The 13,943-nt window shown below is 39.8% G+C and overlaps 1 protein-coding gene across 8 annotated transcripts in view; it reads right to left on the bottom strand.

Annotated features, from left to right (window-relative positions):
• Window positions 1-902: 902 nt before the first annotated feature.
• The window catches only part of LOC105685019 (myocyte-specific enhancer factor 2), a 24,383-nt gene continuing 11,342 nt past the window's right edge, over window positions 903-13,943 (bottom strand). For 2 of the 8 annotated variants that reach the window (XM_048658743.1, XM_012398806.4), the window contains exons 2-8: window positions 3,970-4,091; window positions 3,692-3,895; window positions 3,296-3,454; window positions 3,086-3,221; window positions 2,769-3,007; window positions 2,511-2,695; window positions 903-2,322 (exon numbers count right to left, since the gene is read on the bottom strand). In XM_048658743.1, the coding sequence (XP_048514700.1) occupies window positions 1,887-2,322; window positions 2,511-2,695; window positions 2,769-3,007; window positions 3,086-3,221; window positions 3,296-3,454; window positions 3,692-3,895; window positions 3,970-4,023 (1,413 nt within the window). In that variant the 5' untranslated portion in view covers window positions 4,024-4,091 and the 3' untranslated portion in view covers window positions 903-1,886. Of the gene's footprint in view, window positions 2,323-2,510; window positions 2,696-2,768; window positions 3,008-3,085; window positions 3,222-3,295; window positions 3,455-3,691; window positions 3,896-3,969; window positions 4,092-4,867; window positions 5,115-5,325; window positions 7,420-12,774; window positions 12,927-13,943 lie in introns of those variants that run through there. The other 6 variants (XM_048658742.1, XM_012398811.3, XM_020851826.3 and 3 more) reach the window with 6 other exon arrangements.

The following is a 13,943-nucleotide window of genomic DNA, read 5'->3' as shown; positions in this document are numbered from 1 at the left end:
CGCTGTTACGCTATAATAATATCCCCTTTCTTCTTTCTTTCAGTTATATATCAAATGTGCAAAATACTCGTGGAAAATGTATAATTCTATGTATACAGTGTGCATGTATATATGTATATATACATACAATATTTTTGTTGAAATTGTTTTTGCTTTCTTCATTACTAAGCTTTTTCTATCTTATTTTCTCTCAATCAATCAACACTCTATATGTATATATGATATACCTATCTACCTATTTAACAGGTGTGTGTTTATTATTTTACTTTTTAAAACCTTTTTCACATCGGTTCTTGTGGGTTTTTTTTTCCATATTCTTTTCTCTACGTATACCTGTTTTGCTCTTGTGATATGACAGGCTGACTGAAAATTTCTAGAAACAAAGAGAGAAAAAACCTCATGTGACATGATCAAACTTCAATCTATGATGAAAGAAAACGAAAAAAAAAAGTAATAAAGAAATGAAGAAAATTTTGATTGCGCAAAGTATACGGTTATCTCTATATTAGTAAAAGACCAAGTGATTTTTTTGTTTGAATATCAATAATAGTATTTTCTTCTTTAGTCGAATACTATTTATAGTATGCTTTTGTGCAGATATCAATCCTAGGTTGTAACGGATGGATGGATTGTGTAGTTTTGTTCAGTGTACGCCTGTGTGTGCGGTGTGCTTAAACATTTTTTTCTGTCTTACCTTTTCGTTTTCATAATCGTGTTTTTTGTTTCCGTCTCATATGACCTCGATTTTTTTTCTTTATTTTTAGATTTATTTCATGACTTTGTGTTAATTATTAATATTATTGTTATTGTTATTAATATTATTTTAATATCGCAAGCTTCTGGGGGATATATATATACATATATATTTCTTTTCCTACTATAAAAAGTTTCGCTGCGGGTAATATTGTATAATATAAAATAATATAATAATAATTGTTATACATTTTCTCTTATAAATTTTTTTCGTTACGTGTTACACACATCGTTAAAGAATTTTACCCTCCAATAGTAGATATCATCGGTGAATTTTGGTTTTTTCGTTTTTTTTCTTTGTTTTTTTTTCTCTCTCTACAATTAAATATTATTTAAATTCATTTTTCTCTTCTTATTATTTTTTTTCTTTTCTTTTTTTTTAACAACGTCATCATCACCTTCACACGACTAACGATAAAGCACACATCATACTTCCGATCATGATTACTTTCAGGTAATATAATAACCTATTGTTACAGAGGTTTATATATCAGAGTATACAAAGACGTAGGGCAGCAGCGTAAATTTTGACTTACTGCGTTATCATCATAATAATCATCATCATCATTATCATTATAATCATAATCATAATCGTCGTGAATCTAATGACATATATACAAACAACACCTCTTAGTTATATACATGAAAATATAATATATATATCCATCGTACATATATAATATATATAAAGTTTCAACATTATGGCACCACAATTTTCTGTTCGTCATTTTTAATAAAAAAATTTTTCTCTTAGAAAAAAAAGGAAACAAAAAATAAAAACTCCGAACAACATCGACAAGTAAACGTCTCTCGTATCGACTTTTACACCCAACTTGCTCAAGGGTTAAACTCCTCCTCTACCAAATAACCGAAGTACTTCATCTCATTTCTTCCTCCCTCTATTTTCACCTTCCGTGATTCAGGTTAAAAAAGAAAACCCACGAAACAATGGAGACAAGATGAAAAAAATAATAGAAAAAAAATGTATCCAAATAGACTTCTCCTCGTCCCAGAAAGTTATAGCTGGACACGATTATACGACAGCCATACCCGAGCGTTTGCAGCTACTATAACATACCGTCGTACGACAGAGCGTGAAAAAAGCAATATCGATCGTTAATCGGTGTGAGATACTAAGTCGCCCACCCCTCGGTGATTCTCGGCCGTTTCATGAGCGGTCCATTTTCGTAATCTGAACTATTTCCCCCACTGCCTCCTCCCCCGGGATGCGTCGATCTGATATCTCCGACCCCTCCACCTCCGGGGGACGGTAAATTCGTCGGCGTTATGCTACCTGAATGGGAAGGAGGTGGGTTACTGCTCGGTCTGCTGGACACTAGATTTAAAGACTGGTTGACACCACCGTGAGGACCGTGATGCGAGGGACCCACGCCGCTCGAGGACGGGCCAACGCCGAGGTTCGAATGGTGGATCGTTCCCGGATTACCGGGGCCCCCACCTCCGTGCGGATCTCGTGGCGGGCTGATCGGTTCGCTTTTGATTTTCACGGGTAGGGGCGACGTCGAAGGGGGTGGCGTACTACTCGACACAGCCAAGTGCGGAAGACCACTGAAATAGTTTTCGTTTTTATCGCCAGTAAGGAGGCACCACCCTCGACTCTCGGCTCGGATATTCTCCTGGCCGTAAATTTACATTCTTTGCCCGACGATGATCGGTGCGTTCGGCGTCGCTGCGACGTTAACATTGAAACACGGTTCGATTCGGAAGTGGAATAGTAACGAATGAATGATGTTTACCTGATGCCGGACATGGTGGCTGCCGAATACATTGACAAGTCATCGACGTACCTCTGATGGGACCACGCCAGGCTCCCGAGATCCGACGAATAATCGGTCGGTCCGAAACTGGAATACCCGGCGGGGACCGAGGGCGTCTGCAACGCTACTACCGGCGTGTTTAACGCGGACTGCGAATGCCCGCTCTAGAAAATAAAACAATACTCGAATGTAGCGGTGTGGAATCGCGGTCGATGAAATATCGGAAGCGAGCCCTACGTCGTAATTGTTGTCGTCCGTCAAGGACTGTGCGAGTGGCGTGGGTATAACGACTCTGAGATTTGCTCTGTGCGGATGAGGAGGTGGCGGTGGTTGCGGCGAATGTCTGGATGGATTTGAACCTTTTCCTCCCCCGCCGCCCAGAGCGGGCGAGGGTCCGGGGCTAGGCGAGCCCCCCAGGGGCGACGCGGAGGGCGGGTACCCGTTGCTCATCTCCAGCATCCCTCCAGGTGGATAAACTGTCGAGAAAACGTCGTTAGCTCGGATCGCGACGAGCGGAGAGGGAGCTCAACAAAGCCCGTGGATTCTAGACAAACCTGAATCTGTTTCAGACGACGAGGGCCTGGGTGAAATGCTGGTGTGGGCCATCTGCGGACTGGACCCGAGCAGAGATTCACCGTAACTGTTCACCGGCACCGACACCGGCAGCGTGTAATTGGACTGACCCATCACCTGGAGAACAAACAGCGAACGTGTTCAGATCCGTAGAGCGTTTCCAAATAGTGAAGGAAATCGTTGAGACCTACTCTCGCGCCGTTGTGCTGACTTCTTTGCATCATCATTTGGAATTCCTCGTCGATTTTGCTGTACTTAGCCTCGGTCCTGGGCGTAAGATTGTACTCCGTAGCATCCGGTTCGGGGCTCTCGGGCGACATCGCTCCCTTATGCTCCTTCTTGTTGAGCGCCTGCAAGTGTCAGCAGACAGGTTCACGTGACCACACCGCCCGAGGGCACTCACCATCGCATGCATGTTAATCGAAACAACAACGACAACAATGAGACTCGAATGTTAGTTTCATTTGGAATTGACATAGCCGAAAAGAAAGTTTGAGAGTAGAAGAATCCTTGGAAGATATCGACCGCGATCGCGGAAGGGCAATCGATCGAGGTAAATCTGACGAAACGGAACGTTTTCAACTCACCTCGATTATATTTTTATTCGTTAGCGATTCGTGTGGCTCGTTGTACTCCGTGTACTTCAACAGTACCTTGTCCATATCCGTGCTGGCGTACTGATACAATTTGTTGCTAGAACTGAATATTATAAGGGCTATCTCACAGTCGCACAACACGGACAGCTCGTACGCTTTCTTCATGACGCCGAATTTCCTCTTGTTGAAGGTCACCTGCAAGCGTCGATGCAAACAAGCGTGTCAGTTGACCGGTCGTTTCGAGGAAAATAATCTCATCCGATTCTTACCTGACGATTCCGTTCATCCGTGATCCGGGATATTTGTATTTTTTTCCGACCCATGTTTGCAATCTTGTCTTAACCAGGATATCTCCGTTATCGGTTGTTGTACGGATGGAATGTTAAAAACTCTGCAACAGAATAAGAGAGAATAGAAATTTGTTTTGTTTTGTTTTTTGTTTTTTTTTTGTTTTTTTTTTCATCGATACAACATCGCTGAACATTTTCCAGAAATCGATCCCATTTACTGATATCTTTATGAGAAGTCGGGGCGACCGGTGACGAGGGGTGGGGTGCGGGGACGATAATCAGCATCATATTGCAGAACGAGGATTTGAAAACGTTATTTATTACCAATTGGTTTACCGGTCGCGAGGTCGTCCGAGAACTATTTAATGGGTGTTAAATGACTCTATAATGCTACCAGCAAACACACGCGTATGATCATTGCCAGGGGTTCGCAACTCTCGTTCCTTCGATTTCTTCTTACAAATAGAAAACGGAACCGCCGCAACATGTGCAACAGAAGCGTGTACACCGAAATGAGGAGGTCGGATCGAATTTTGTTTATTATGCATCAGCAGCAGCAGCGGCGTATCCAGGAGTAAAGTCATACGATTTGACTCGATTTGATTTGATTTTAGCTCGATTTCCCTCCACCATTCGTTCAAGTGTAGGTCACATCGCGCGAAGTGACGCCCCTTCAAATTCGTTGGTATCATTCGATATCTTTTCTTTCCCCTCGAATATAATGAATAAATTTCTGTCCAAAAAATTAGGTGAGCTTCACGTTTCCCGATAAAACTTCGCGTCGGAGATCCGTAGATCCGACCTGCGATCCTAACGCGCGTTGTGCAACCCGCGGCGATATTGAAATTAAGCTAAATTTTTCTTCCGCATTACTCACCCTTTCAATTACCAGAATAAAACGCGCATTTTCTACATATATTTTCTTTTCATTTCTTTCGTTGTTAGTTTTGATTTTTTTTTTTTTTTTTTTCTATCCCAAACCGTAACTCGTAGACGATACGGTTCATTGAACAATCATCGATCTGCAGCTAGAACAGCTTTAGGCGACGACACAACTTAATAATAATTTCACAGATATGACGATCCTCATCATCATCATTATCGTTACGATGATACACTAACGACGTTTTTACTTTCTATTATAATCACCTCTCGTTATCAAATCATTATCAATGATTTATTATAGATGGTATACGTGTTATAGGGATTTTATGACAGCATTGTATTTGCCGCACTGTGTCATCACTTGAATGAACAAATTGATGAATGAAAAAAGAATAAAAACATAAAATAAATGAACGAACCAAATCAAATAAATCATCTCCTGTAACTCACTCTAGTTTATCATTGAATTATATCCTCGTAATTGATGTTGTCATTGTCTCCTTGAAACGATTTTTTTTTCTCTCCCTCTCTTTATCTAGTTTCTTTTTCTTTCAATTTTTGTTTAATTGTTTTCTCGATTTTATCGCCATTTATTTTCCCGTTCAATTTTCGAACCAACGAAAAATTCTCGTTGCGCCAGCAGTTTAATATTTGCACACTGAAATTTATTTATTTAAAGAGAAGGGAAATTTGAAAAAAATAAATAAAAATAAACGATACAAATCGACAATCATCGTTGGCACAATTTTAGTCACCGCATCGGCGTTATTATTATTAAATAAGAAGAAAAGTGATAATTAGAATGTTTTTTTCCGCGGGTTTCACCGATGCGGGGATATCATCGATAAATGAATTCGAAAAACTTTGTACAATCGTTATACTGTATTATTAAATATTATTAAATATTATTAATTATTATAACATAGATCGATTGACTATCAATTCGATAAGGTGATTGACTTGTTATTCATAATCCGTATGAATGATACACATATGTAGATAGATAAATATAATAATTGTAATTCAGTTTACGTTACTTTATATCGGAATATATAACGCTGTATGCGTCTATACATTCTCACAATTTATCACATTTTTTAATGAGAACAAAAACTGCACAATCAGCTGCACTTTTGAGGTATAGATTTGACATTTATTATTCGATTCAATAATAATGTTTATAGGTCCATATTTATATCGGAGAGATTAATTGTAACGCAAAAAAGTCAAAACCGTATTTTTTAATTTCGTGACATTAAAAGTAAAGAAAAAGAAGAGGAAACTTTTGAATCGTTCCGCAAAAATTCACTATTACATATGCGATATGTGTGATTGATTAACGATATTACGATGCAGTGTACATATTATTAGGTGAATTATAGCACGCGGTATAAGTTCATTTCTTTTACTTTTTTTAGATTAATCAAACGGAATTGTCACGTGTAAAAAAAAATCGGAATAAAGGACTAGACAATAAATGAGACTAGAATTCACCGATGACAACGCTAGCTAAGTTGTTTGTGTCTCGTTTAGTAGATTAATTGATTACTCTATTTTTTATTTTGCAGATACAACATTTTTCAACTGCCAAAATTTTTTTTATTGTTCAATTTTTCTTTAAACACATATAATATGACACACACGGATTATCGAATCCTTGATTAAACATCTGTAGCGTCATACACAAATTTTCTATGTTGTTGTTGTTGTTGTTGTTGTTGTTGTTGTTGTTGTTGTTGTTGTTGGTGGTGGTGGTGGTGGTGTTGTCGTTGTTATTTGTGAATCGAACATAAAAATAAATAAGTAAATAAATAAAACGAAAGAAAAAGTGCACGAAATAAAAAGATTGGAATTATTTTTAAATTTCGAACACGTTCGCTTCAATTTTTTCCCTTTCGTTGTCTTCAAGTTTCATGACATGTTACAATTATAATAAATATTTACGCATGTTATGTGCGTGTGTATAGATATGTTTTTCTCTTACATCGCTGGTTTGTTTAAAGTTTGTTTCATGTTGCGTTACACACGTATAAAATGTGGAAAATAAAAGGATGAGTTTTTTTTTTTTTTTTCTTTCTTTCCTTTTTTTTCAAACTTTTCGTAACGCGCGCGCGCTTTTTATATTAATTGAAAAATTAATTCGTTCGTATCCAGCGTTAATCAATTACGGTTCGAAACGTGTACATACGAATGTTTTCAATTTAGATTTTTAAGTGTTTAGTTCAGTCAGTCAGAGTTCTCAGGGCTGAAATAAAGATCTCGTGTCTCTCTGGATGGAATAACCCTCCCGACGAACACTCGTTCGCTCACTCGCCCTCTCTCCGTCTCCTCCTCCGCGACTTTGCTACTCGAAACCTCTCTGACGCTACGGATAACCTCATTGGTCGATATGAACTATTACGTCACTAAAACCAACGACCAATCCAACAACGCGCCCTCCAAACCGACGCACTACCAAACTAACGCAAAGCGCAAGCGTTGGACCCGTTCGCGTCCGCGTCCGCGTCCGCGTCATCGTCGTCGTCGTCGTCGTCGCCGTCGCCGTCGTCGTCGTCGTCGTCGCCGTCGTCGCCGTCGTCGCCGTCGTCGCCGTCGTCGCCGTCATCTCCGCCCCGTTATCATCGTCTTCATCTTTTTCCTCTTTCCCGTTTTATCACCTTCTCGTCATCTCGCTCCTCCCCTTCAAAGAGGAGCGGACCGTCCTTCGACTCGTCGATCTCTTCTTCTTCTCTCCCGTCTTCTCTCCGCCCTAATTTTTCCTCCGAAAAACTACCCTCTCGACATACTCTTGGTAAGGTGCAGCGGCGAAGGGATCGGTAGTTTTTTTACAATATGATATTCATGTTCATCCCACGGGACGCTGTTGGGACGTGTAACAACCCTTGGGAGAAAAAGGTATACAGCGGCGCGTATATAAGGAAGGGTGAAGTTTAGGTCCTACGGGGTACCAGCTATACGCAACGTAATGAACGGGATGATTATTACGACGAGATGAAACAAGGAAGATTTTCCACTTGGCGCGTCCCATGATACACCTGACAACCCGTACGCATTGCCTCTGGAATGCTTCGATAAACTACACTTTCGATCGACTGACCGACTGAGCGTATAAATAAATTAATACGACTGACACGTACGGAGAGCGGAGGAACTTTTTACAAGTTTATCAAAATATTTCCAGGCTGCTTCCCTCCCTCCTCCCTCCTCCGTCCTCTTCGACCTTCCCTTAATTTTTTTCACACCGCATCGGATGAAATGCCCTTCATCTCGCGTACCGCAGTGGAGTACAAGTTATATAACAACGAGGATGTTATTCGACATCGGTATATTCTTTTCCAGCCTCTTTTCGATCTCGGACATTTCCTCCGCCCACGCTTCGTACGTACGGTGTACGAAGAATTCTAGAGGCGGACAGACAATTACGTAGAGGGAGATGAAAAATTGAAGGGGGTGAACACCGTCCCCGGCTCAGTTACTTCGTTTTACGTACAACGTCTGCGTGGGACCGTGCGGGTACGCGTGTATACGAGAAACACAGATAAGCTTGTAGAATACCAGGTGGTGACCAAGTTGTCTCGTGATTCTCCTACCCATCTTTTTTCTTTTCCCCTTCCCCGATTTTCTTCTAGTTTTACTCGGGGGCAGCAACGCGAACAGCATCGCCGGATATCCGCTCATCTCGCCCTCGCAGCCCTCGCCCTAATAATTTTCTCCTCCCTCTCCTTTTCTTTGGTATTATTCTCCTTATTTTTCCGCGACATTTTTCTCGCCGTTATCCGCTCGCCCGGATCGGAATCACCGTGAGATAAACGATTAATTATCGTACGATATTCCGTGGAAAGGAGCGTAAACCGATGTGGTATATACGTGCATCGATTCAGAGTTGCAAATTCATTCGTCGTTATCATTGTTGTTATTATTAAGAATCTTAAACGACTCAACGGACACGCGATATACGTGTATGTATAGTATACCTATACTTATACGCTGCTGCGGCGCAGCCCGCGCGAATGTATGGGGTTAAATATATTCCCCGTTAATGGCATAATCGTGTGTAATTCGATACAAAAATGATAATTATCGCCCAAGTTATTTATATCGAACTCTGCATTTATTAGCCGAAATGGAAAAACGAAGTGAAACAAAATTAAAAATAAAGGAAGATATCATTGAGTTTGATTATACCGAGGCCCGGATTTTTCGAAGCAAAAAAGGATGAAAATAAAAATTTTAAAACGAATATGCATCGCCAATTATAATCTTACAAGTTTTGTACATCCTACGCGTTTTATTGTTCCATTTTTTTGGCTATCGGATTCTTCGGAAAATCTTACATCTCGCCGCACATCGATTAAAAATATCTCATCACCCGTCAGTACGACAAATCGCATGGAAGAAAAAAACTCTCATAAATATATACGATATAAAATTGACGACACATACGATGCAGGTATAATTAGCTTCCGGCGTGATCGCAACAAACGTATATGTACATACGTACGTACCTATGCATACGTACCTATGCATACGTTATATAAATATGTATATACGTATAATATACGGAGACATTTCGATGTACGTATTTTCGATGTTATGCGCGATGATTGATTTCAAAAATATCCAAAACGAAAATAAGAGAAAAAAAAAGAACCCAACGAAAACAAATAATAATTTCTTTTCGCTCGACGTTAATTACGATGCTGGTAATCGCGATAATGATACATATATATAGCGAATGAATCCGTACATATCGTGAATATTCACGCCGCGAACAGGCGTATATCCCAATTATTATACACCGCGTGTCAAGTATGTACGGTACGTACGTATAACATACGTTATATTAAAACGCGTACGTCTAATCGAACTTCAAATGTACATATACAGGTATGCACAGTGTGTGTAATTTATTACGTACGCCGACTTTCCCCGCTTGAAGCTCAAATTCATCACGCCCGAAGCGATAAATTGATTCATCTACCCAAATCACCGCACCCTGTACAGACATTATTCCACCTGACAATAAGATCATGCACTCGGATTACCTGAATAAATGTTCAAATGTACAATGTTTTTTCGATTAAATTATTTCGTTATAGAAGGAAAATTGACGAAAAATTTCAAATCGATCGAATGAGTGACGAAAATAAAGAACAACTCAACATAGAACGACATAACGAGCGAACTAATGAATAAATAAGACTAGAGGGAGAAGAAAAAAAACGATCTATACAGCTAAGAATGCATGCTTCTAAATATTCGTGATCTAGATCTAGATTATTGAAAATATATACGCTAGAGATACACTTGAGTACATATGCATGAGGAATAGGGTATAACACCTTGACCCGGTGCAACCAAAGAAGAAGAAGAAGAAGAAGAAGAAGAAGAAGAAGAAGAAGAAGAAGCAGAACGAGAAGAAAAAGAGGGGATCGTATACGTATATCGCGTGTTCGCAAATGTTGCGTCGAACGCAGTTGGCGGCCGACCAATAGAAAAAAAAAAAAAAATTTTTTTTAATAAGAACAAAAAAACGATCATGAAACATCTCCCGTACATGTATATATGCTACTCGAACCCGTCATCTTATATCATATATATATATATATATATATATATATATATAAAATATAGTATATACACACACAAAGGTATAGAGAAGGAGAACGAAGAGAGGCAACAATTACCTAACGTACCCCTCGAGCTCGATTCTCGTTGATGGAAAAAATCATAAAAATCATCGCGAAAAATAACGAATAACTAGGATTATATTATATAGGCAAGGGACTTTAGTGCGCACCGTTATTCTGCTAGGTATTCCAAAAATCAATTAAGAGTATCTATTTTCTATTATACCTAGACCGTTAGAATTTTAGCAGCCCTTATATTACGGGCAATTAAGGTGTACGCGTGCATAAACTCCAGGTATAACCAATTAACGGCGTATTTCGCCTATGAGTATCCATGAGAACAGAGAAAAACCATGAGAATAAAAAATGTATGTACACATATCGGGATTATAATTTCACGGATATAGATACGGCGTTATAAAGTTGAACTTGTATACGAATGAAACTATACGGTACGTACACGTATGTGTTACGAGATGACGACGACGATGTGCAAGTTACAGTTTTAGCGTCGACGTGTGCGCGTGTGCGTGCGTATAAATGACGTGCGTACACACACCGTGTACGAGGTGTGCGTATAAAATAAGAAACTGGTATTAACGAACACCCTACGTCGAGATATACAGAAGTAGAGAAGAAGCGTTCATCGTAGAGTGCAGAGTGAAAAGATACCAAAAATAATTCCCCTATAGCGGTGGGTATAGAAACTCTCGGGTGGTTACGTAGGATAGGTAGGATAGGTATTATAGCGGAGGCAGTGTAGTGAGTAGCTCCTCGTGAAGAAGCAGGCGAAGAAGAAGAGGAAGAAACGGAAGAAGAAAAAGAAGAGGAGGAATAAGAGGAAGCGGACGAGGAGGAAGAAGACGAGGATACGGGATACCGAAAATCGAAACGGAATAAAAGAAGATGAAGATAGAGGTAAAGAAGAAGCTGCAGCTTAGCAGAAGAAGAAGAAATAAATCGGTGTGCCCCGCAGAACCCGCCAGAACCATCAACGCGATCGTACCAACGAGATATTGTACACCGAGCTATGAAGCCCTCCGAAATATCCGAACGCGTTTTCACAACTTTCAATCGACGTGTAATCGGTTGAATAATTAATTGATCAAATAATTAATCAATTATTCAATTAATTGCCATACCAAACGAACGTAGCGATACGGAATTCGAAAAATTCGACTACGATCGCATCTGACGTTCTCCTTGCGCCGCGTGATCGTGGAAATCTTCAACCGGAAGTGAGGATCCGAATGGAAATGAGACAATAAAAGTAAAGAGGGACGATTATTCCTGAAGCGATCGATTACCGATCGGACGACCGTAAATAACGATGAAAATTACGCGAAATCATCCTCGATTGATGAAAAATTCTGAAAAAAAATATCGTAAGTAGGAATGAAAATTTGGATTGCGAAAAGAACTTTACTGCATTATAGACTCGACCCTCGTGCGCGTTATAATATCCATCTTCGCGATACCAGTGCTCCAAAAATTCCATCTCTCTTCTCATTTTCAGACGATTTTCACAGTGCAACGAAGTATATCGTCGAAAGTGCGGGTGACAAATTGATTAAAAATTTCATATAAAGTATACGTTATAGTAAAACACACACACACACGCACGCGCGCACGCACGCACACGAATTTTTTTTCTCCAAGTTTCTCTTCTCGCGAGTTCTCTTCGGGTCGCTTGTACATAGTGAAGGATAAAAAATTCGATTCACAAAAAACTATGAAAAAAATCTAAACGATTAGAAAAGGGGTGGATATGTATAAACTGATCGAACGGTATCGTTCAAATAAATGAAAAAAAAAAGAGACAACCCGCAACCGCGGTGTGGAAAATGAAAAATGTATTTGTTAAATGGCAAAAATTATGTAAATAAATATATTTGAAAAGGGTGAAAAAAATCAACGAAAAACTGGGATTAAAAATGGATAGAGATAAAAATCGGATCGAAAATCATAATTTCTCGTGACGCTATGTACGTGAGTTTTTGAAGAGTGTTTTTTTTTTATCTCGACAAATGAACGACTCGCAAGAGCGATTGAAGTTGAAAAATCTGTATTATTCTGATCGGATAATATGCACGACGAATATATTTATAATACATATTTATAAATATGTTAGAAGCGAGGACTGTCCGTAGTTGTTTCTCCCGATAGTTGAGTTTAAAGGATAGTTTAGGTAGGTAGGTAGGTAGGTGGGTAGCTAGGTAGGAAGGTAGATGCTCTCGGTCGCTGTTAAGGAACAGCAGCAAAGACTTACCTCTGCTGTTTTTAGACCTCCACTCCCAGAACTGCGCGGACGGAGCTTCAAGCCAAAACCAAAATACCACCGATATAGCCTCCTCTCGGGACGGGGGCCACCACCGCCAAACTCACGACTAACCTAGCTTACTAGCGCGATGGCGGCGCCTGGACGACCGGCGTCGCGACGCCCCTTCTTCCCTCCCCCTTCCCCTCTCTCGATCCCCCCCCCCTTTTTTTTTTTTTTTTTTTTTTTTTTTTTAAAAAAAAAAGAAAAAAAGAACCCCCTCATCCACCGATGCCGATGCCGATGCCGATGCGTCGCCCGTAGCTGCCCCCCTCGCGCTCGACTCTCTCTACCCCCAGCATCCGGGGAAATTTTCTCGAACGCGTGGACCATCTACGTACGTACGACGGATCTATAGATCTGGACCGAGACACGCCGCCGTATGGACCAGAATTATTTGTACCTTTTTTTTTCTCGTTGCGTACGTGAGATAGAAATTTTTGCGCGTTTGTAGAGAAGAAAAAGATCGATGGAGGATCCAGAGATCGATGCAGCGAGAAACGTCGATCTATACGTGAAAACGTTAATCCACGATCGTTGGAAAACAGAGAGAAAGAAATTGGTGGTTTTTTTTTTTTTTTTTTTTTTTTTTTTTTTTTTTTTTTTCTCCTCTTCATAAACTCGATCGATACCGAGCTTGTACATTATTATAACGTCACTCCAAATTAGCAACACCTTTCAAAAATGCATATCAAAGTTGTTGAAGTACGTCGTCGGATAATACGATGAACTTTTGAATTATTGATATAATGAAGATTGAAATTATACACCACTTCCAAGTTACACATACTTGTACATACACATTATGTATTCCGCATGAAATATATATCTCCAAAATTGGATGACGCTGGCTGTGCAGCTGCATGAAGCCGAGTATAGATATACGATGGCTAGCGAGCAAGAATATCATATCTCTTCGAGAATCGCTAAAATATTTATCATCGATTTTCCGCCTATTATATATAGCCTCCCTTTTTTTCCTTCCTCCCTCTCACTTCAAGTTCTCAACAGTTTCGAATCAATTCTCCCACACGTATTCTTCCACCTTACCTACCTATATATCTTCGTGGAAAATCGAACGCTACAACAGATAATATCCTAATAATTGATGACACGTGATC

Source organism: Athalia rosae, chromosome 7, assembly GCF_917208135.1.
Source record: "Athalia rosae chromosome 7, iyAthRosa1.1, whole genome shotgun sequence".
Lineage (NCBI taxonomy): Eukaryota > Metazoa > Arthropoda > Insecta > Hymenoptera > Athaliidae > Athalia > Athalia rosae.
This window is presented reverse-complemented; position numbering and strand designations above follow the sequence as displayed.